A 22,871-nucleotide genomic window follows, 5' to 3' on the forward strand; every position below is an offset into this window, starting at 1 on the left:
CCTAGTTTTCCCAAACTAAGGCTTATGTGGAATTCTGACCTTTTTTTTTGTTTTTTGCTGATTTTTTTCTTTGGGTTGAACAATTCCCATCTTATAGAAAAAAAAAAACAAAAACAAAAACAAAAACAAAAAACCTGTCTGAAATATCACAGCAACTGCAAATTTTGGAATTCTGGTGGGAAAAAAACCAAAAAACCAGGAGTATCTGTAACAGAAGCCTCTAGACTTCCTCCTACAGGTTACATATAAATAAAGGCATCAGGTATGTAAATATATAGTTGGGTTTTATGCCTTATATCCTTAAACATTTTATGATAGATTATAATATTATAATTTGAAATAATCACTGCAATTAACACCAAATTGCCTTAATCCTTAACAACTGACTCAGTCACTGGAAGAGTTCACAAATTAGTGGCATTACCAGATCTAAGCCCAGGGCAGTTTCTCCTGATGTATCTCTTAGGCAGAAGACTCATTTTCCAAAACATGAAACCAAATCTGGAAAGGAGTGTCACAAACAGGTTTTTGTGAGGCTTACACAAGAGTTCAAGTTATGTGGCCTGACTGGTGAACCCACTGCCAGGGACCGTAAGTTGAGTTAATAGCATTTCTGTTATTTCTGGAAAAACATAATCGGTGCAGCACCTGGAGGGGTGGGGGTGACTTTTGGAGAGAACTGAGTAAGAGAAAGTAAATGCTGCCCCTCTAAACACAAAATATCTATCTATCTATCTATCTATCTTTCTATCTATCATCCGTCTACTACCTATCTATACCTTTATGTATATTTATTTTGCATCTTTTTATATTTCTGTATATTTATACAGAAAAATAGACATAAAGGGAAACGTAGGCAAGTACACACAAAGAGGGGAAAAAGTTATGTTTAAAAACAAGCAATGATGAAGCTAAGTATCAGGACAGAAAAAGTCTTTGGACACCCCAGAAGGACAAGAGTAAAAGGAAATTGACCTCTGAACTGATCAACACTAACACGGACTTCAAAAGGCCTTTACCCTTGAAATGCTTACCACAAAAGAATGTCTAAACCACAGCATGAAAAAATTGAAGTTTGCCATAGAACTCAAAAAAAAAAAAAAAAAAAAAACTTTTAGTCAATAATTTGAGTAAAAACTTTTAAGTGGTGAGGTGCCCAATTTTGGCCTAATGACCTATACTCACCAAAAATCAAATAAGATGTCGCCGTGACAGACAAACTGTCCAGTGGGATCATTTCAGTGATGAAGGTCAAACCCTGGGCCATTTCTTCATAAAGTGGCACAGACCAAAAATTCCCGGAGGTTGTGTGGCCTATAATCATACGCTATTCTTCTAGAAACTTGATTAGTGTGCTCCTGTCTCTTCAATAAAGAGCAGCCTCTAAGGCAAGCACTGAGAATAGCAACGTGTTTGTGGAGACCGTCTCTGCCACACAGAGACACACGTAAGAGCACATAGGGATGGGATTCGAAGCCGCCATATACGTGGAGTTCTGGATGTCCTAAAAGCTTCCACCATTAGAAGCCCTCTACGTCTTAACAAGGAAGGAACTGATCGACAGAAGACAACATACTGTGAAGGAAAGGCTGTGAATGATCATTTATGAATGGAGAAGTATTTGGAATACATGTAATAAGTACAGACATTTATATGAGAGTGACTACCACAACAAATGGCAGCTACGGCAATAATAAATCCAATACAACAGCAGAAAAACAATGTGAAACCAGATGTAACTATCAAAGCAGGTACGTTTTAAGAAGACACATGAGGGGCGCCTGGGTGGCTCAGTCGGTTGAGCGTCCGACTTCAGCTCAGGTCACGATCTCACGGTCCATGAGTTCGAGCCCCGCGTCGGGCTCTGGGCTGATGGCTCAGACCTTGGAGCCTGCTTCCGATTCTGTGTCTCCCTCTCTCTCTGCCCCGCCCCCATTCATGCTCTGTCTCTCTCTGTCTCAAAAATAAATAAATGTTAAAAAAAAAAAAATTAAAAAAAAAAAAGAAGACACATGATTTCCAAAGTTTCATCACGCGTGTAATGAAAAGTCTTTGTGGCCCAATTTATGGAACAGAGTGTGTTCTTGAGAATACATAGATTGCTTTATCAAGTCCCGTGTGAATTCCAGTGACTAAGAGAGCGATGATATCCCAAGGATTTGGTTGCTGGAGGATGGGAGTGGGGGTGTCAGCATTCAGCAGATAAGCCTGCCCACAGATCTCAGAGAAGAGTCTCTGAGTCCATACAGACATTTCAGAGAGCTAGCTCACACAGACGAGGGTGTTAGTCCCGCAGGCTGACAAATGCCAGGCCTCAGCCATCTCCAGAGTCCTCAAATAAAAGGTCCTAAGAACCCTGCTCTCTGTTAGATCATTACATGGTGACAGTGGGGAGGGAGGACATGACCAGAGGCACAGGCTTAAATGCTCTCTCCTTCTGTTTTATGCACAGATCTTAGAGCATCAGGTTCTCACTCCCCATCACAGAAACATCTTTTCGACCGCAGAAAGCTCATGGGCACTTCTATCCAAAACCAATCCATCCTACAAAACCTCACCCAAACCCTGCCTCTGCTCTGAAAGTCTTTCCAAACCAGCCTAGCTGGAAAAACCTTTTCTTCTGAATTTCGCAGACAAGGATTCTATCTATGCTATTCAGCATCTCGCTTTGATCTTCTTTGAGGCTCCCGCAACTTCCTGAACTATTACCTAACTTCTCATGCATTCCTGTCTTGTCTTCACCTTGCAATCTCCTACACATTCCGCATGGGCACATACAGGACACAGAGAGTCATTTTTTTATGCCAGACTTCTATATTCCTGCCTGAGTAGGCTCTCCATTTCCCGTCCGGTGTTTCCTGCTTCCAAATGCCTCGGAAAGATACTGCCGTGATATACTCCGCCCTCTCCTTAATGACACCAGTTTTTACCAACTGTCTGTCCATCAAGTCCAAGGGCTTCCTTTTTATTTTCTAGCACCTCCTGCAATCGATCTGAGACAGATACATTCTTTTCTTACTCCTCTTTTCAATTCGTGTTTTCTCAGTCATATTCCACACCATCTTGAACTTCTCATCCCAAAATGACACACTTAATAAATCAGCATTGGGGGAAAAACGTTCACTTTCCTGATGCACGTATCTGTGTCCTTTTTTATCAGTCCCAGTTCTGCGCTTCAGTCTGTATTACCAATCACCCTTTGTGCTCTTACTGTTGCAAACCACCTCAAGTCACCTTAAATCAACGCAGCATGACTATTTCTAAGACAGGGATACTATATTTATACTATAAATCTTCCTACTCATTCTGCAAAATCAATGTCCTCATTTCGCTCCCGACCCCCCCCCCCCAGATAGAACGGGGACTCCATTATGAAGGGACACACGGATTCTCTGATGGTCACGGCTGTATCCCTGGTGCCTAGAACAGCGCCTGACCCTTAGAGGTGCTTGGTAGGTACCTGGGGAATGAATGTTGGCTGAATGAACCTCCAAACAGCCTCCGGGATTCTGCCCCTTCCACCTCTTCTCTGCTTCACAGGAAAATGGTCAAGAACATCAATGCCAAAGTGAAACCATCAGGGTCTAATCACTGGCTCACCATCTAACCAGGGGTATGATCTTGAGCACAGTACCTGACATCTCTCAATCGCAATCTCCCCAGCTGGAAATGAGGATACGAGCAGGATTCCAGTGAGGACTGAACAGGATAGTGCAGATAAAGGACTCGGCACACGGCAAAGCCGAGCGCTAATCGCGGCTCTTCGGTTCACACTTCTCCCGTTCAGCCAATGTCACCTCTGCCACCAAACCTGCACAGCTGAGCCTTTCTCTTTCTCACCTGCAGAAAGACTAACTTCTGACAACAAAACTATTCTGACTCAAATATGAGTAAATCAATAGGCTCAAAGTGAGGGCTTGGGAGTTTTTATCCCCTGTGAAAAATACGTAGGCACTTTAGTGACAGAGCTTAGATACCTATCTACTCAGTGGCCCAGGGCCTCTATGTTTCTGCACTTATATCTCAGTTTCCAACTCCGTTCAGGTCGGCTACATTGCCCCAGAGTGCAGTTCTGCATACGGGGCTGCCAGAAGAGGTACTTTTACAAGGAGTAAACCAAATGGCCTGTATTATACAGCCCAACAGTGAGAAAAGGCTTTCTGTGTCACTCCCTGTTTTACAAAACTTATGAGAAGGTACACTTTACAGCTTGGGTCTTTAAGAATCTTCATGTGCCATTCTGATTTCAAGAGCTGTTCTGAAAACTAAATATTAACCCAGGAAAAACCACTTTCTTTATCATACGCATTACTCCTCTTACTCTGCACTCTGCTAGAACACCGTGCAAACCGGGGGTGACTTTAACTCTTGCTTTATTTTGATTTTTGCTTTTCCAAATAAAGAACAGTGACCAGTAAATATTTCTTTAGAACAAAGGGCAGAATGCATTTGGTTCACAGCCAGCTGTTGACCTGAGGCAAAGATGTTTTGCCAGAAGCAACCCCTGAATACACCGGGGTACTCAAATTTCACCTGAAATGGCTGGCTACCTTAAATATGCTTTATCTTTTCTGGCATGTCCGAAGTTTCTACAAACTTTGGTGACATTCCCTGGCCCATAACTAACGTTGCATTTTTTGTTGTTGTTGCTGTTAGGAAATTAACGTTAAGACTCTGAGTCTTAACTAGAGTTTTCTGAGCATTAAACATGCAAGGGAGGGTCATAATTAAAAACTGGCAAAGCTCACAACCCAAGTTCACCACAAGCAAAAACAGAGAGGAGAACAGGAATGCTGTTGAGCATTTACCTCACATGGCAAGCAAGGTCTTAACTGAACAAGATGGTCCCTGCTTTTAAAAGCATGGGTCTCAAAGAAATGCCAACTCAGCAGACACATCACGTTCATTCAGCTTTGGGAGTAAATGTCTGCATAACTAAAGCCGGGGAGCAACTTTCAAGCCCCCCTACTGAAGGTACAAACATGTATTATTGGTCATGCCAGCTCCATATCCAGTCCTTCCCTATAGTCTCTGGTATACCGTAGTACAGCAAAAGGGAAGTAGAACTGAACAGATTTTTTTTTAAGTTAATGATTCAGGCAATTCTTGGAATAACTTCCACTTGAGAAACATGTAACCAAGAGGTCCCATCAAAAGACTCCCCAGCTGCTGACAGCTCAACTCTGGAAATTCCCTCCCAAATCACAAAGCGTAATGACCCTCAAGAGCCTTTTCTGCCTCCAGCGAACTTGGAATTCTTTCTAAATATTCATTAGGACGCCCAATAAATGTTTACTGAATTGAAGTCAAAAACGAAAAGCAAGCACTGGAAACGTAAGCTCCTAAAGCCTTGCTCCCTCGCCCAGCCCCCGCTTCCCCCACGAGAGGAAACTGGGAGATCTGGAGCTGAGAGTTGAGCCAACCAGTATCCAAGGGGTCTGACACTCGGCCCAGGAGGTGATGACAGCCAGGAGGGCTGGGCACTGGTTCCAAAATGGGGCACCCACTGCGCTGGGAAATGTTGGGCGCTTGCCAAGATACAAAGCCTCCCCGGGGGAGCTGAACCGGATGGTCGGAAACCAAGGCCCGAATCGAGTTCCACCACCCTCCTTCCTGTTTATAGATCCCGCTCCAGTGACTCCAGCTACCAAAGAGAAAGCAGACGTCTCAGAAATATGTCAATACATGACATAACTTGAAAAGAGCTGGCTGCTCATTGGCGCGAGTTACAACTTGTCGGGCTCACACAGGAAAACCGGCTCACTTTAATTACTTTTCTTTTAATATGCCTTGCCGTCCCGTCCCGGGCCCCCGCAAAGATCGGGTTACTGGGAACTAGGGGGCCTCGGCGCGGCGACCAAACGGTGTGGGCGGTTAGCTAGGGGCAAGGAACGCGGGAGCCCAGCCGACCGCCGGTGCAGTGGCTGCCCCTTCCGAGTCGCGACAACCGGCTGCGGCTCTTCCCTCGCACAGGCGCAGAAACAGGAAGCCTGGCACCTCCTCGCAGTCTGCACCAAGTCGCCCGGCCGCTCGCTGATGTCGCGAGGGGGCCTAGCGGCACCGCGCCGCTACCCTGGGGTTGGCCCCGGGAGCGCCACCTTTGTCTGGGTTTTCCCGTCCGACCGGCGACGCCGGGACGCAAGGAGCGCTTGCCCAGGTCGGAAGGGCGGACGCGGCGCTCGGCTTCCCCGGCCCGGCGCGGGGGCCCGGGAAGCCGACGCGGCCGCCCCAAACCTCCCGCTTCCACGGCGCGCTCGCGGCGCACCCGCCAGTGCCTGCCCGGCCGCCACTGACCCGGCGCGGCCGCCGCGGGGTGCGGAGCCGGGGACCCGCGCGCTCTCGGGCGCCGCCGCGACCGGGCGCACCTCGGCTCTCCCGGCCCGCGCCGCAGGCCGCCCGGCGAGGCGGTGGCCACCGTGCCCTCGGCCGGGCCCACCTCTCCGGCGCCCACGCGTGCCCGTTACCCGGGAGAGCACCGGCCAGAGGACCCCCAGCGAGGCCACATCTCAGACTGGCCGCCGCGGGGGGATGGCGCGACAGCCCGTCACCCACACCCCCTGCCTGCCCCTCGCCCCTTTCTCACCTGCCTGCACCGTGTCCGAGAGGTCGTGACCGGGGGCCGCGGTCCGGGGAAATTCCTTCAGTTTCCTGGCGCTGAGGTTCAACCCCCCGGAATTGGCCGCTTCCTCCAGCGCGCGCTCCAGCCCCCGGTTCAAGGGCAGGTTGAAGCCCCCGCTGCCGCCGCCGCCGCCGCCGCCGCCTCCCCCGACCCCGCTGTTGGCTCCCGTTCCTCCGTGGTGCTGATGGTGGTGGGGATGGTGGTGGGGATGATGATGTGGGTGCAGAGGAGCCACCGAGAGGGCAGGGACGAAAGGTTGGGGTTCGCTTCCCGGCGTCGCCATCTTCTCCCGGGCCCCCCCACCCCGCCCCGCCGCTCCTGCGGGGGGGGTCACAGCGCTCCCCCGGGAGGGGGAGACGGCAGCGCGGGCCGAGTCCCTGCAGTGCCCCACCGAAAGATCGTGGAAGAGGGGAGGAGGGTGTGGCAGGCGCGCCGAACGGGGGCAGTCGGGGAGGCGGCAGTGGCAGCTCGGTCTCGAAGGTTTCCTGTCCCCGGGAAGCTAAGGACTGCGGCGGCGGCGGCGGCGGCAGGCAGCGCGCATGTGTCTCCTCCCGCCCTTGCTCCCTCCTCTCGGCGGCTCTCCCCTCCTCCGCCGCGCCGCGCCGCGCCGCCCGCTCTCTCCTCCTCCTTCACCAAGCTGTCAGTCCAGCCCGGAGCCTTCCTCCGCTCGGAGCCCGGCCGGCCCCCGCGGCTTCGCTGCGCTCCGCCCGGCCATGCGGGTGCGTCAGGGGGGCCGGACCCCTGCAGCGGGTCACCTTGGTTTAGACGCCGAAGGCCCCTGGGGTTCTTTTCGCTGCCCAGAGTATCTTGGAGACCAGAGGTTTTAGGAAGTCTCAGAAGACGCCAGCGAGGCAATAAATGGGGTTTGAAATACAGTGAGATCATGGGGAGGTGAAAGGTTATGATCTCAAATTTGCGAACTACTCTGCCTCTCTGACCCGAAGTTCCCCGACAGGCAGTTTTTCACTGTGGGGTCAGACCAACAGTCTTATCGGAGCACCTACAAGGAACCAACGGTGGTCTAAGTAGTTTACAAATTAATCTCGTTAATCCAGGGATCCCATGAGCGGAAAAATTGTTTCCCAGACCACAGAGGAAGTTAAGAAACTTGTCTAAGGCCACCCGTGCAGTCAGAGGAGGAGCTGGATACGAACTTGCAGCCCTTGGACTGTAGGGTTGGCCTCCTTCCTATGTACTCCCAGGCTGGAGAAGAGACACGAGTAGGGTAGGTTTTCTGAGCGATGGGGGAAAACTACAGACACAGAAAGGAAGGAAAGACTTTCAAAGTGAGGGCAGTTTTCATGGCAGACAGAATCCATTGTCACAGGAGGGCTGACTAGGGCTGACTGAGCCCCAGAGTTGGATGGAAAGGTAAGAAACCAGTGGCCCCAACTAGCCAGTAACTCAGCACATTTTGAGCCTGTTCACAGGTGCCGTCAAAGTGTCCTCGTGACGCTTCTTGCTGCCTCCAAAGGACATGGGGACTGACATGTAAGCAAATTCACGTTCTGCCCAGACCAAGGCTAACACACCAGTGGCGACGGAACATCTGACACCTTAGGGCGGACCAGGTGAAGACTGATAAAGCCCCACTCCTTTCCGGAGTTTCAAGTCTAGCTCTCTGGGGCCTTTATTTGCGCGAGATAACCAAGTCTTGATGGTCCCTATAAGCGACTTGGCTAGGAGAGGTGAGAATACATGTACAAAAATACTACAACCTGGGGGATAGGTGAGCCCATCTTTTAAATGGTAGTTCGGAAAGTTGATGGCCTAGATAACAGGCTGGAACTTGTGACCTCATGTACTTGGCATTAAAGTACGACATGATCTATGTCACTCATTGACTGCATGCACAGTCGACCCTTAAATCCTACAGGATTCTAGGTGGAGTCAAATATTCTTATCTCATCGGAGGAGACAAGCGCCACCTGCTGGTTTCCTCTCCCAACTTCCTCTCTCACCACCTCTTTTTTTCCCCTCAACCTCCTTCCTAGACGTTTATAAACCAGGCTTGAAAATAATAATAATAATAATAATAATAATAATAATAATAATACATGGATAAAAGAACACTTACATCACTTCTAAAAACTTACCTACCTTCCCCTTTTTTCATGGTCTTTCCCCAATAGATGAGTGAGAAACAGACACAGAAAAAATTTTCAATTAATACCTTCAGCTGAGACCAGGTGGTAAGGCTGTGTGATTAGTATGCAAGGTATGAGTGAGGACATCCAGCAAATTGCAAATTTAGTTCAGACCACAAATTGTGGGGATGCACCATATAGAGTATCATTTGTTGTTGTTGTTGTTTTTAAGACCGCAGATTCTTTTTTAGAGGAAATGATAGAATAGGAATTCAGGATTTGTTTTTTAACAAGTGATGGATCCTCATGTTAGGTTCACCAAGTTATTATAGTTTGCTTTTTCTTCTACAGATTACTAAAGTGTAAACTCCTTAGGGGAGGGGCCCATTCATCTTTGTAATTCCCACCCCATATCTAGAATAGTACTTTGTGTATGATGAGTGCACAATGAATATTAGTAACTAAGCATTGCACAACAGGCCAATTGTACAATAAACCTATCTATTGCACAATCGACAGCTTACCATTTGTTGATATGTCTTTCAAATTATGTTCCTGAATGAAGGAGTTTTTCCTTCAATTGGAGGAGAGTACTTGACCTTTAAAACTGACCTTGATTATTTGTAAACATTCAAGAACTTGACAAGCTATTTTCTCTTGCTATCTTGCTTCTCTATTTTCTCAATGAGATGGACATATCTGTTTTGTTATTATACTCTTTTTTACATCTTCTGAAAATACCCTCTTTCCATTCACACTCCCCACTCCATACATACAGTTCTTTGATAGTAGCCGTGCTATGACATTGACCCTCCGGTGGTCGTCTTGATTAGTCCAGAAGTGGACTTCTGACCAAATGACAGAGCACCCAGGGGATGAGAGGATCATGATTATGTTCAAACCCTGGATTCTGACTGTTCCTGATTTTCATCTTTAGTTTCTATGAGATATCTAGTATATTTTCAATGCATTCTGTTGTTCACCTAAGTCAATTTTATTTGGTTTTCTGTCAGTGCAACCAAGAGTTCTAATTAATATATTTGATTTACCATATTTTAGTCTTTATGCCCCCTTGTTTTTCTGTATAACCTCATTTTGGGATGGTCCACAAATAATCGTGTATAAACTATTTGGATAATGTCAGCAGATTGTTTTCATGCTTTGTCTTTAGTACCTTTCAATCATTTTACAAAGTTAACAGAATTCAAATGATTGAGAAAATGGGGTAAATAGAAATACTCTCAGATTAAAATATTGGCTATTAGGAGTAAACTAATCAGTTTCATCAACAAATCAAAACATTCAGAATTAAAAAAAAAAAAATTCCTCTTGTGCTTAGAAAAGATCCCAGACTCTTCCACATTTAAAACCCAACTCTTTTATTCCTGCCTGAAATATAGAGCCATGGACACGCTTATAAAACTCAAACTTATTAAGAACAGCAGGTAGATTTGAGCAGGGCTCTTTGGCGTATACCACCTTCTCAGAAAACCACCAAGAATTCTCTTTTGGTGGGAACTCAAAGCGTTTGCTGAAGAGACGGTCACGGTCACCCAGGTTTGTCCCTCACAGTCCTGACTGTCCCCTCCAACCATAGCTAATTAGGTAAAAGGGGCTGACACAAGATCCAGTCAGCCCCAAGCAGGGGAGTTCCCTGTCAGACTCTCCTGAAAATTTGAGCAAAACACACAATGACCACAGTCACAACAGCAGTCCTTAACAGCCAGAGCCAGGACTTACTCACATCCTTTTACCCTGATATCCTCCAACCTGTCGGCCTCAGTTTCCTCTTTCTTAAGAAAGGAGCAAGAATATTCCCTGCTTAACACCACCCTTTTTGGTACTCCTTCCACATGATCTCATACTTAAGTATTCTCTTTGTACTGTGTCAGTAAGTATTTATTCAGTAAATGCTTATCTGGAAATGACCAGAGTGTGTCGTATTCATTCATTTGTAAGTACATCAAGGACAGAGCTCAGGCCTTTTTTTCTCTAGAAGATTCAATAAATAACGTTGTCTGAGACGTTTGTATATTCTAAGGCAACCAATAACACCAACATGAATTTCTCTAAAGATAATAATACTATCTCGGACATGTTTAGGAGATTCTTCTGGCATTCCAAAATACTAATCTGAACCAGTTGGTCAGTGACAGAGTGAACCTAGCAAAATGAGAAAACTTAGGACAATGTACCAGGTGTTTCATAAAGCTGAATGCATTTGATTTCAAACATCAAACGTAAATGTTGGATGGTGTGTGCACATGTGGGATGATGCCTTTCTTATTTTTTTCAAACAATGGTAATGATAAATTCTAGTCAAATAAGTTTATTCTTACTTGGGGAAAAAAATGGTAGGTGACTAGAGTCAGCTTTCAGATTAAGTTTTTTAAAGTTACTTACTGTGAAATCAAAGCACCTACAAACTACTTCCAGAATTTATCATAAGTCTGAAAAGAGGATATTGCCTGCCTTTGGATTTTGAAATATTTCACAGCTGCCTGTTGTCTGGATCCAGCTTTTTTGCCCTCTTCACTCCAGCCCACTAACACAAATCCTCAATCCCCTCATAGGGGCTCATTTTTACTTCTCACGGAGAAAAACAGCAGCAGCCACTACCGTGTGGCCAGACCCTACCCTGCCTCTTTCTCCCGTTTTCTCCCAGACTGTGAGAGCCCCGGCTCCTAGACCAGGGAGATTTTATTTCCATTCTCCTTTCCACTGCAGTTCCTATTAAATAAAAAAACACAAAATCTGGGCCATCAAGATAAGATTCTCAAAGAGGCTGCCTTCTAGAACATTCCCTGAATGCCAACAGAGGAGTTATCCAGGAATGAACGAATTAATAGGCTTTAATCTTTGTTCCGTTTTCATAAATATAATTATTTCATTTCATAAAAATGCCAATTTTGTGTGATTTTTTAAATTATTTTTAAGCAATATGTTATAAATTACGTACATGAAATATCATAACCAACAGTGTAGCAAGAAGACAATACTCTGACCTAGAACTTCAGAGAGATTAATAGCATTTTGAAAGAGCCTGTGTGGGAAAGAAAGCTTGGACCACCCAGGGTGTGAAGCTGATAGTGAGGAAAAGAGTTTTTTAGGCTTAATTACGTTGATATCGAAGGGGGGGGGGGGAAATGTCAGTGACCAATAACTGACCCTCAGGTCCTGTCAGAAGTTTCTCAAGAGGGGACCAGAGGAAGAGCCACTGGAAAATAAGGATTGAAGACAACCAGCTATATTTTGATAAGTGTATTTTTGAGTAACTGGTGTTTTGAAGATGTGAATGTAAATATTTGATTATAGATACTATTAGATAATATGTTCACTGTGCTTGGTGCCCCTAAATATTTCACCCATGTATTATACTGGGTGTTCTTGGTTTATAATATAATGGCATATTATGTTATTGGCGTGTAATACAGTGGTCTCCCCTTATGTACGGTTTTGCTTTCTGTGGTCTCAGTTACGTGTGGTCAACCACGGTGTGGAAGCGGATAGTCCTCCAGACATATCATCGGAAGGTCAATAGCAGCCTCACTAACCCTACATCACAATGCCTTTGTCATTCAGCTTACCTTGTGTCATCACATCGGCATTTTATCATCTCACAGCAATATTGTTAGAATTGTTTTATTTTAGTAACGGTTATGGTTGTTAATCTCTTACCATGCCTAATTTATAAGTTAAACTTTATCATAGCTATGTGCGTATAGGAAAAAAAACAGTATAGGGTTTGGTGCTATCTGTGATTTCAGAAATCCACTGCGGGGCGGGGGGGTGGTGTTTGAATGTACCCCCCTGTGGATAAAGGGGGGACTACTATATAATGAATACATGAAACATTTCTGGGAACCAATTATTTGTTTATAAATAAATTGCTTCACTTGCTTGGGTAAACTGAAGCAGCATTTTTGTCCGGTATGTGTTCCTCTGAACCAAAGTTCTCTAGGCTGTTAATAGGCATTGTGCATAAAGGGTTTCATTGCCAGGTAAGTTTAGGTTAATAGAAAATTTTAGAGGCTATTTCACTCTAGGACCTCTCAGAGTCTTTGATGGGCTAATGTGCATCGTGGACATGCAAGAAAGAGAAATGCTTTATATCCAGCTTTTCTCATATATTTTTATTTGACTGCTAAACCTCTTCCTACAAGACTGTCATCCTTGGTCCACACATTGTGAAACTCTAGATTGGGATAATCTCTCTCCTGATGGTATCTATAATGCATCACTGTTAAACAGATCAAAATTTACCTCCAAGTCAATATTTAAAATGATGCCAAACGTCACGAATGTAGCACCTCCTCAGCAAATGCCATTCCAGGCCTGCTGTTCATTAGGTGGGTTTTAAAAGAACAAAAGAACGTCTTCCTATTTGTACTTAAGGTACTGCGTATCTAATGACAACAGTAATTTCTATGTTCCCCAAAGGCAGTTTTTAAACTCTTGATGTCATTACAGGGATATTTTCCAAAGGCAGGGCTGTCATTACTGTCTAGTCAGTTGCAGAACTAGAGAGTGTCTCCCAGAGGAGCTGTTCTCCCTGGATTTAGCAGGAAATGCACTCTGGCTATAAAGGCATTAAGCTTTCTGCACCCAGATGTTATCGCTGTTCACGTGCGCAGGATTTAAAGGGTAGATGTGGAGAATCTCAAGTTCTTTCTCCAATCATTCCAGGGCATCATTAGAAGAGGGGTCAACCTGGGCTTAGGAATCAGGCCCGGCAAGGAAGCGACAGCTCAGAAGCAAAGTAACATGGTCATTTCATTCTTACTTCCTGGCAAATCAGGTGAACAGATAACTCACCATGGTTCAGATGCAAAACCAGTTAGAGCTGTCTCCAATTTCGGGTTGATACGAAAACAGCAGAGTCAAAATTAGTGGGGTTGGGACTGGAGGACTGACCAGGAAGGACTACTGGAACACCTCACAGCGGTCACAGGGGAGGGCGTGATTTGCAGGTCTATCACAGCCCCCCCGCCCCCAAGCCCCAGACAATCTAGTGAGGGCAAGGACAGTCTCAGATTCATGCGGGTTGAGGGAAATCACAAACCGGTGTCTGGGAGTGTGTATGGTAGAGCCCAACCCTGGGACAAACGTCCAGTAGGTAAATAGGGCCCCAGCCCAGGTGGCTGGGATAAAGGACAGAGCCCCACTCAGAGTGGTGAGCTGTAGTCCAATCAGGAAGCACTTGTATGGCACCGAATATCTCTGCCAGGATATATAAGAAACTGCTCACAGTGATCGCTTCTGGGAAAGAAAACTAAGAGAATGGGCTGGGAGAGAGATGTTTCTTTCCCACGGTATTTTTTTTTTTCCAGTTAAATGTTTTATTAGTGCCTCTGTAACTCTTTCTAAGCAGCGGATTAATTACATTTTTTAAATACCAATTGAGGAGATTGAGTTTGGATCAAAAGTGCTTGAGGAACTGCTGGAGAGTCCTGAGGAAGATGTAAGTGATAACATGCTTTGCGGGATAGACCAGAAGTGCCAATGAGGCGCAGGGCATGCGGAAGACCTGGTGGAAGAGAAATGTGGGGAGGAAAGAGGGAACAGAGCCTCCGTGTCTAGCCGAGGTTAGCCCAGCAGCTTCTAACCACCATCAGCGCTGGGTGCTGGACGTCGGTGGTGGAAGGCACTCTCTCTCCCTCGGTTATATCAAATGCCAGAGACAAAGAGACGGGAACACGGAAAGCCGTCTTCGAGAAAGCACTTCAGGATAGCTTGCGAACGTCCAGACGGCAGAGGTAAGAAAGCAAAGGGAGTAGATACAGTAGATAGAAGTGACTTACCCTAGGATTTGGAGATTTCAGGGAGGAAAAAAGATGAAAAGGTGACTAAACAGGCAAATAGAGCAGAGCAAAGTGTTTCAATGTTTAAGATAGGGAAGATCTGAGAAAACTTGAAAGTAGAGGACAAAGCCGGTGAGGAGGGAAAGACTAGAGGGCCCCGCGGGAGGAAGTAGGGCAGGGGGGTGGTGGTGTAACATCCAGGAAAAGGGGGGAGATGGGAAGCATGGAATCCAGGATGGCTAGAAGGACTCAGAGGCCTCCTTTGAGTCTGGAGTGAAAAAGTCAGGAGACCGAAGTGAAAACACTAATAATGCACCTTAGGGATTAGATGCAAAGGGTCAAAAATCGAAATATATATGATCTGCTAAGAGCAGAACTGGAGGTTGAAGGTGGGTGGGGGAGATTTATGAGCCATATTTCCAAATCATAAGCCAAAGAACAGGCACCCCATTGTAATCAGAAATATTTGATCTTTGGTTTTCAGCCCTAACTAGCACATTAACCTCGCACTGAAATCTTGATACTCCCCACAAGTGATGGTTTTCCTCTTGGGGGTGTCCATTTGCTTCTAATCCTTCTATGGATTGCAAAACTCCAACATGTCTTAAAACATGGAGCTTGATGCTGAAGATGGAAAAAAGAACTAGCTCCCAATAACAGACCGGTTGTCTCTCATAACGTCTCTGCAGACAGAGGCCCACCAGGGAGTTCGTACGTGGTGTATTATGTCCTCAGCTAGGGGGTCCTCAGGAATGCAGTCCAACTTTCCTATTCTACAGATTGGGACACTGAAATAAGTATATGAAGGTGAAGTACCCAGTGTTATGCAGCTGGCCGGTGCAGAATGTGGGCTAGACCCCAGGTCATTTCCTGTCCATTGCGTTCTCCCTGTCCCCCCTGAGGCTACGCTGCTACCTGCCGTGTTTGGACATCTGCTCTTGTCCTTCTATCGGTGGGGTTCATTTGCTTTTTGCCTGAATAGGACTTTATGCAAGGGGAGTCATCTAGGGTGCTAGCTTGCAGGACGGGTGCTGGGTAAGGGCTTTCATGGGAGCTAGTCCGAGGGACCTGAGATGGACTAGCTACTTGTCTCTGAAACATGACAGGCAGTGTGCCCTCAGCTAGCTGAGGACAGATGTAAGTCCCCAAGGGCCAGGCAAAATACAAGGCCGTGTGTTACCTGACGTCCACATCATGCGGTGACCCTTCAGGATACTTTTTGCCATGATTAGAAAGGCTGGGTTTCCCTGGCCTTTATACCAGTGGCCACAAAGCATTCCAGGTATTTCAGATCCTTTGAGGTTCTTTGACAAGAGAGACACCCTCTTGCCACAAAAATAAACATTAACTCCTACACGCACCATTTTGTGTACAATTCAAAGGTATTAGAGTTACTCTGAACCTTCTAGGGCTGGTCAAGCATCATCTAATCAACTCTGATTCTGAACAAACCTTCCTTACTGGTAAATAAATATACATATCAAGAAAAATAGTTTGTTCCGCAAGACTATCTTGGAAAATATTCTGTTGTAAAAAAAGAAAAGAAAAGATTCTGGTTTTTTTAGATATAGCAATTTTTTCTCCCCCTGAACCCCTGGTGTCTCCTTTGGGCACAGAGGGAATTGTGTGACATTGGAACTGTCTTCCAGTACAGAAGTAGAGGTGGAGGGTAGTTGAGGTGATGCTGGTGACAAGGATTCATCCCTGCTGACCATGGACTTAAACTCCTGTTCTGGCTTCCACAGCCTCACACCAGATTTGATCCCCGCCCAGCCCTCCTAATGGCCTCCCACAGTCCAGGTTAGATAATTCATGCGTGCTCAGGTCTTTTCCAGCATTTCTGCCATCTGGCTAATGATGGGGCACCATATGTCAACAGCAGGATATGGGCACCCGCCTATGGGTTGGGGCACAGACCTGCCCCCATGAACAGCATGAGGCTTCCCAGCGTGAGACTCACTTCTGAATGACACAAGGAATCTCTTTTGCATGAGTCTGCAACCAGGACACAAATGACCAAGGTTCCTCCCACGCAGGGCTGAGCGTGTGGTAAATGACATAAACGTATTTGAGTTACCTTTAAGTCACCTGTCACCTGCCTCTTCCCTAGCAACTTAGCGCTGTTCGAGTTGTTTCACACGTAGGCACAGATATTATCTAACAGCCTATTACTCCTGCGGGGTTAAAAATCAGGAAGCAAAGGCTTTACTACTGAGTTCGGTGGATATATTAAGCAGATTTTTCTGCTTACAATATATAAATTATATAATATTGCATTACAATAACTGTTTCTCTTTATCATGCCTGAAAGTCCAAGGGTTCCTCTAGGCTTGAGGTTTTCTAAAAATGAGGCCAGGCTCTTATTCGCTACCCACCCCCCCAAACTTCCTTTTCAACTTAAAAAATAATTTGAATGCAAATGAGAGATATTAAATTCAGAGCTCTTAATAATGGACTATTTTCTTAGTCATTAACTATTGAATTAAGTAGGCAAACAAGTATGTGTTCAGCATCAATTAGCCAGCCTTGCCTAACTTCAGCAAGCTAAGAGAAAATCCCAGAGGGCTTTCATAAATGGAAGAGGTGGAATGCGTGACAGTCATATGACCTAGTCCAGGTAATGAGGACAGTGGAAGTCTGATATTAACTTAAAATTTATTTTTGAAAGCTGTAATTTAAGTGCGCATTTGCCACCATTAACCTTGCCTTTCATTTTTCCTTCAAATGAGTAAAACAATAAGCTTTTATAAACCACACGATTTCATAAGATCAGAGAAGTTCAGGACACTAATGCATACTATAGTTATTTCTTAACTTATTGTGCTAATTGGAGTTCTTGAAGGTCAAGGTCATTGAAATGCTGTGTGTCATGGAAAGAGTACTGAACTGGAAATGAGGGTGCAGCCCTATTTCTGGCAAGGTCACCTGTCAGCTGTGTTACAGGGGCCCGGTCATTTAATTTCTCTGGAACTCCGTTTCCACACGTGTTAAATGAAAAGTTTGGATGGTTCATGTCTAAGATCTTTGTTCTCTGAAATGTCATGACCCTCAAAATTATAGTTGAATCAAAAATTTCATCTTTCTGTTCTACCAAGTTTTCTGACATTTCTCACCCGGAGAAAGATATATCTCTTAAGTATCCTCTGCCTCGTCAGAGGAGAATAAAACTAGAAATGGCTAATGAAGAGCCTGAGGCTGGCAGAAGAAACGAGTATCCTGAAGAATCCACAAAACACATAAAATCTTTCATGCAATTAGGTGTGTGAAATACTGCAGGCAAATTCAATTCTAAAATTCTTAATTAGGCTCCTATTGTATATTCCCCTTCTAATAGCACCTTGCTTTTAAAGTATCAATCAGCAGAGAATCTTAATTTTGCAGAACAAGAGAAAATGTTTCAGGGGATACTGAGAAATAATGTAGCGGTAGCACTGGGGAAAGAATTCAGAGAAGGATCATCTCAACCATCAATCGCAAAAGGTGAGATTTTAGGGAAAGTCCAGAGTGATCAAAATTTTCACCCTGCCTCATATGCTGATGTTGTAGATCCCTAAGGTAGAAAAAGGAACCATGAGAAGGAAATAATACTGACACTTTCTGATTCTATTGGTACACACACATGCAAAATACATTCTTTTTTTGTAAATGTTTATTTATTTTTAAGGGGGGAGGGGCAAAGAGGAAGGGGGACGGAGGCTCTGAAGCAGGCTCCATGCTGACAGCAGAGAGCCTGACGTGTGACTCAAACTCACGAACGGTGAGATCATGACCTGAGCTGAAGTCGGACGCTCAATCAACTGAGAGCCACCCAGGTGCCTCCAAAGTACATTCTGTTAAAAGATAATCTTGAAGGGTAAAATCATGATTGTCATACCAATAGAAAATGGAAACACATGTCAAGGTATGTCTCTAACTCCTTAACTAACCATTGGACCCATAAGGTATTTCAGCTGTTTCACAGGACAATTGAAACAAATACACGCTTATACGGGCAGATAAGGAATTAAGAAATGAATTTACAAACAGAAACAAAAAGCAGTCCATCCAGAGTGCAATTATCAATTGCACTCCACCAGACGCAAGTAATTTGCAACTCTGTGGACAAGAATCATTTGCATTATGATTAGCTTTCTGTAATTTACTGAGTTGTAAAATAGCTCTGAGACAGTGAAAGGGAAGATAACTAAGAAGCATGCACTAGACAGAACACTCAGGGATCCTTTTATCTTTTTTTTCCCCTTTTCAAAGTCTTTCACGACTTTCCCTGATAATTTGAGGGAATGTAATGTGGTAGAGAGTAATGAACCCAGGATATGGCAACAGGTAGCCCAGGATTTGAATTCCTTTGTCATCTTGAGCAATATATTTGACTTCTGAGTCTCAGGTTCCTTTTCAGGAAAATGGGAATGACAATGGCTAACTTTGAAGATTGTTATGCAAGTTAACTAAGATAAAAATATAAAGAAACTATTTCAGGGGAGGGGCCAAGATAGCAGAGCAGCATGGAAGTTTTCTGCTTCTCTTGTCCCTGAAATGCAGCTAGATCAGTACCAAACCATCTTGCATATCTAGAAAATTGATCTGCAGATTAACATAACAATCTGCATAACTTCACCCACAGAACTCAGTAAGTACATGGTGCAGCAAGGTGAACTGGGGGAGAGAGAAGCTGTGGAGGGTAGGGAGCTGTTTTTGCTTGTAGAGAGAGGACAGAGACAGGGAGGAGAATACAGGAAAAACACTTCTGCTAAAAGCAGACGGAGAGAAAGAAAAAGAGTGGAAACCACGCATAAGGGGCTGAATAAGAAAAGGAGAAACGAGAAAGGAGAGGGTTTCAAAACTATTAAGACTCTATAAACAGGGTAGCACAGAGTCTGAAACTCCACAGCTCGATACCCGGTGGAGCTCTGGTGGGAAGAGTGAATCCCCCGGAGCAGACAGTGAGATCTGAGGTGTCCTGGGGCCACATGCAGAAAGGCAATTCCCCTGATGAGAGGACATTTGGTAGAGGCTGTGTGGTCTCCCTACAGGCAAAGGTCCCAGCAGACCCCGGAGAACAGCCATGTTTGCTGATGTTGTAACAAGGACATTAGAGAACAGTGAAGCCTGGTGCCAGATGTGTGCTGTGATTTACCATAATCCCTGAAATGCTCCTGCTATGTGATCACGTGAACTTTTTCTGGGGCAGGCTGGCCACCCAGCTGCAGTCTCTGGGCCTCTGCAGCAGTGCAATGGGGTGAATGTTCCCGAGGGGCTGGCCGCACCCCAGCCGTTGCTTGGGAGGCCCTCCCCTAGAGAGTCCCAGTGGATCAAAGGCACAGGGCCCTCAGAAGGGAGGGGTTTGGAAACACAGCCCCATCTGAGATAAAATTCGGCAGGGAGATGTTGCTTAGCAGGCTGACAGCTTGGTCACGGACAGTGTAGAAGCTGGGATTGGACAGAAGCCAAGACAAAAGAAGGGTGCTTGATTACTGGTTGGGGAGTGCACAGAATTCTGATGCTAGAGACTGGATAGCTGGGTGACGCCATTTTCACCTCTCCAATGCATGTGCATACATGCCTACGTGCGCCACAGTGATCTACAGTGATCCAGTAAGCTAAGCAGCACCATCTAATGGAGAACAGAGCTATTACACCAAGCCCCGTCCAACTATACCAACCAAGCTCTAGAGGACCACCACAAGTCTCTCCACCTGCTTAGTTTACAGTATAGAGTGCTTCATAGTTTTACTTCTAGGGGAAACTGGATGTAATTTCATTCATATTTCATTCTGTTCTTTGGTCCATCTATTCATTTTTTTCTTTTCTTATTCTTGAATACAGAAAGAGAAAACATTTATTTTTATTTTCACTTTTTATAAAAAAGATTTGTCTTTAATTTTTTTCTACCATATTTTTTTGGTAAATTTTTAACTTCTATTTTACTCTCATCATTTCATTTAATTCTACATTATCGCTTTTTTTAAAATTTTCAAGTGTTTTCCTAATTTTTTCCCCGTTTTAAAATTTTCTTTTCTTTCCCTTTTTTCTCTATTCTATCAACAGCATCTATCTTCTCTCTTCTTTCAACAACCTGACAAACACACACCTATGATCTAGCATCCTTTCTTTGATTTTTTTGTGTTGTTTTTAATTTTTAATTTTTAATGTTATTAATTTTTTCTTTCTCCAAAATGAGAAGATGAAGGAATTCACCCCAAAAGAAAGAACAGGAAGAAATGACAGCCAGATGACAACACAGATGTAAGCAAGATGTCTGAACCAGAATTTAGAATCATGATAAAAAAAAACACTGGCTGGGGCTGAAAAAAGCATAGAATTCCTTTCTGCAGTGAGAAAAGAAATAAAATCTAGTCAGAACGAAAACTTAAAATGTTATAACTGAGATCCATTTTCGAAAGGATGCTGTGGCTGCAAGGATGGATGAAGCAGAGCAGCGAATCAGCGATATAGAAGACAAACTTAGAGAAAAATGAAGCAGAGAAAAAGAGGAAAACTAAGGCAAAAGAGCACGATATAAGATTTAGAGAACTCAGTGACTAGTTAAAAAAGAATAATATCTGAATCACAGGAGTCCCAGAATATGAAGAGGGAGAAAAAGGGGTAGAAGGTTTATGGGAACAAATCATAGCGGAAAACTTTCCTAACCTGGGGAAAGACACAGACATCAAAATCCAGGGAGCACAGAGAACTCCCATTAGATTCAACAAAAATCAACCATCAATTAGGCATATCATACTCAAATTTACAGAACACATGAACAAGGAAAGAATTATGAAAGCAGCAAGGGAAAAAAAGTGCTTAACCTGCAAGAAAAGACAGATCAGGTTTGTGTAGACCTATCCACAGAAACTTGGCAGGCCAGAAAGGAGTGACGGGATATATTTAATGTGCTGAATCGGAAAAATATGCAACCAAGAATTCTTTATCCAGCAAGGCAGTCATTAAAAATAGAAGAAGAGGGGCCCCTGGGTGGCGCAGTCGGTTAAGCATCTGACTTCAGCCAGGTCATGATCTCGCGGTCCGGGAGTTCGAGCCCCGCGTCAGGCTCTGGGCTGATGGCTCAGAGCCTGGAGCCTGTTTCCGATTCTGTGTCTCCCTCTCTCTCTGCCCCTCCCCCATTCATGCTCTGTCTCTCTCTGTCCCAAAAATAAATAAACGTTGGAAAAAAAAATTTTTTTTTAAAAAAATAGAAGAAGAGATAAAGAATTTCCCAAACAAAAACTAAAGTTGTTAAACCAGCCCTGCAATAAATTTTAAGGGGGACTCTCTAAGGGGAGAAAAGATGAAACAAAACAAAAAGACCAAAAATAACAAAGACTAGAAAGGACCAGAGAAGACCACCAGAAACTTCAACTCTACAGGCAACACAATGGTAATAAATTCACATCTTTTAGTATTCACTGTAAATGTCAATGGACTAATGCTCCAATAAAAAGACATAGGGTAACAGAATGGATAAGAAAACAAGATCCATCTATATGCTGTTTACAAGAGACCCACTTTAGACCTAAAAACACCTTCAGATTGAAAGTAAGGGGATGGAGAACCATCTATCATGCTAATAGTCACCAAAAAAAAAAAAAAGAAAGAAAGGAAAAACCAGAGTAGCCATACTTATATCAGACAATCTAGATTTTAAAATAAAGACTATAATAAGAGATGAAAAAGGGCATTATATCATAATTAAGTGGTCTATCCACCAAGAAGACCTAACAATTGTAAACATTTATGCCCCCAACTTAAATATATACTCAATTAATATATATACTCAATTAATCATAAACCCAAATATATACTCAATTAATCATAAACATAAAGAAACTCATTGACAATAATATCATAATAGTAGGGAACTTCAACACCCCACTTACAACAATGGACAGATCATCTAAGCCAGAAAATCAATGAGGAAACAATGGCTTTGAATGGCACACTGGACCAGATGGACATAGCAGATATATTCAGAACATTTCATCCTAAAGCAGCAGAATACACATTCTTCTCGAGTGCACATGGAAGGTTCTCCATAGTAGATCACATATTGGGAAACAAATCAGCCCTCAACAAGTACAAAAAGATTGAGGTCATACTCTGCCTATTTTCAGACCACAATGCTATGAAACTGAAAATCAACCACAAGAAAAATTTTGGAAAGACAACAAATACTTGGAGAACTACAGACCAATTTCCCTGATGAACAGAAATGCAAAAATCATCAACAAGATACTAACCAACTAGATCCAACAATACATTAAAAGAATTATTCACCAAAATCAAGTGGGATTTATACCTGTGATGTAAGGCTGGTTTAATATCCTCAAATCAGTCATTGTGATACATCACATTAATAAAAGAAAGGAC

The 22,871-nt window shown here is 44.2% G+C and overlaps 1 protein-coding gene across 3 annotated transcripts in view; it reads right to left on the reverse strand.

The window, feature by feature from the left end:
* LRCH1 (leucine rich repeats and calponin homology domain containing 1) overlaps positions 1–7,037 on the reverse strand; it is a 198,932-nt gene extending 191,895 nt beyond the window's left edge. For all 3 annotated transcript variants that reach the window (XM_027064842.2, XM_027064841.2, XM_027064839.2), the window contains exon 1: positions 6,584–7,037. In XM_027064842.2, the coding sequence (XP_026920643.1) occupies positions 6,584–6,902 (319 nt within the window). In that variant the 5' untranslated portion in view covers positions 6,903–7,037. The remainder of the gene's footprint in view (positions 1–6,583) is intronic.
* Positions 7,038–22,871: the final 15,834 nt, after the last annotated feature.

The sequence above is a fragment of the Acinonyx jubatus genome, chromosome A1 (genome assembly GCF_027475565.1).
Source record: "Acinonyx jubatus isolate Ajub_Pintada_27869175 chromosome A1, VMU_Ajub_asm_v1.0, whole genome shotgun sequence".
In the NCBI taxonomy this organism is placed as follows: Eukaryota; Metazoa; Chordata; class Mammalia; order Carnivora; family Felidae; genus Acinonyx; species Acinonyx jubatus.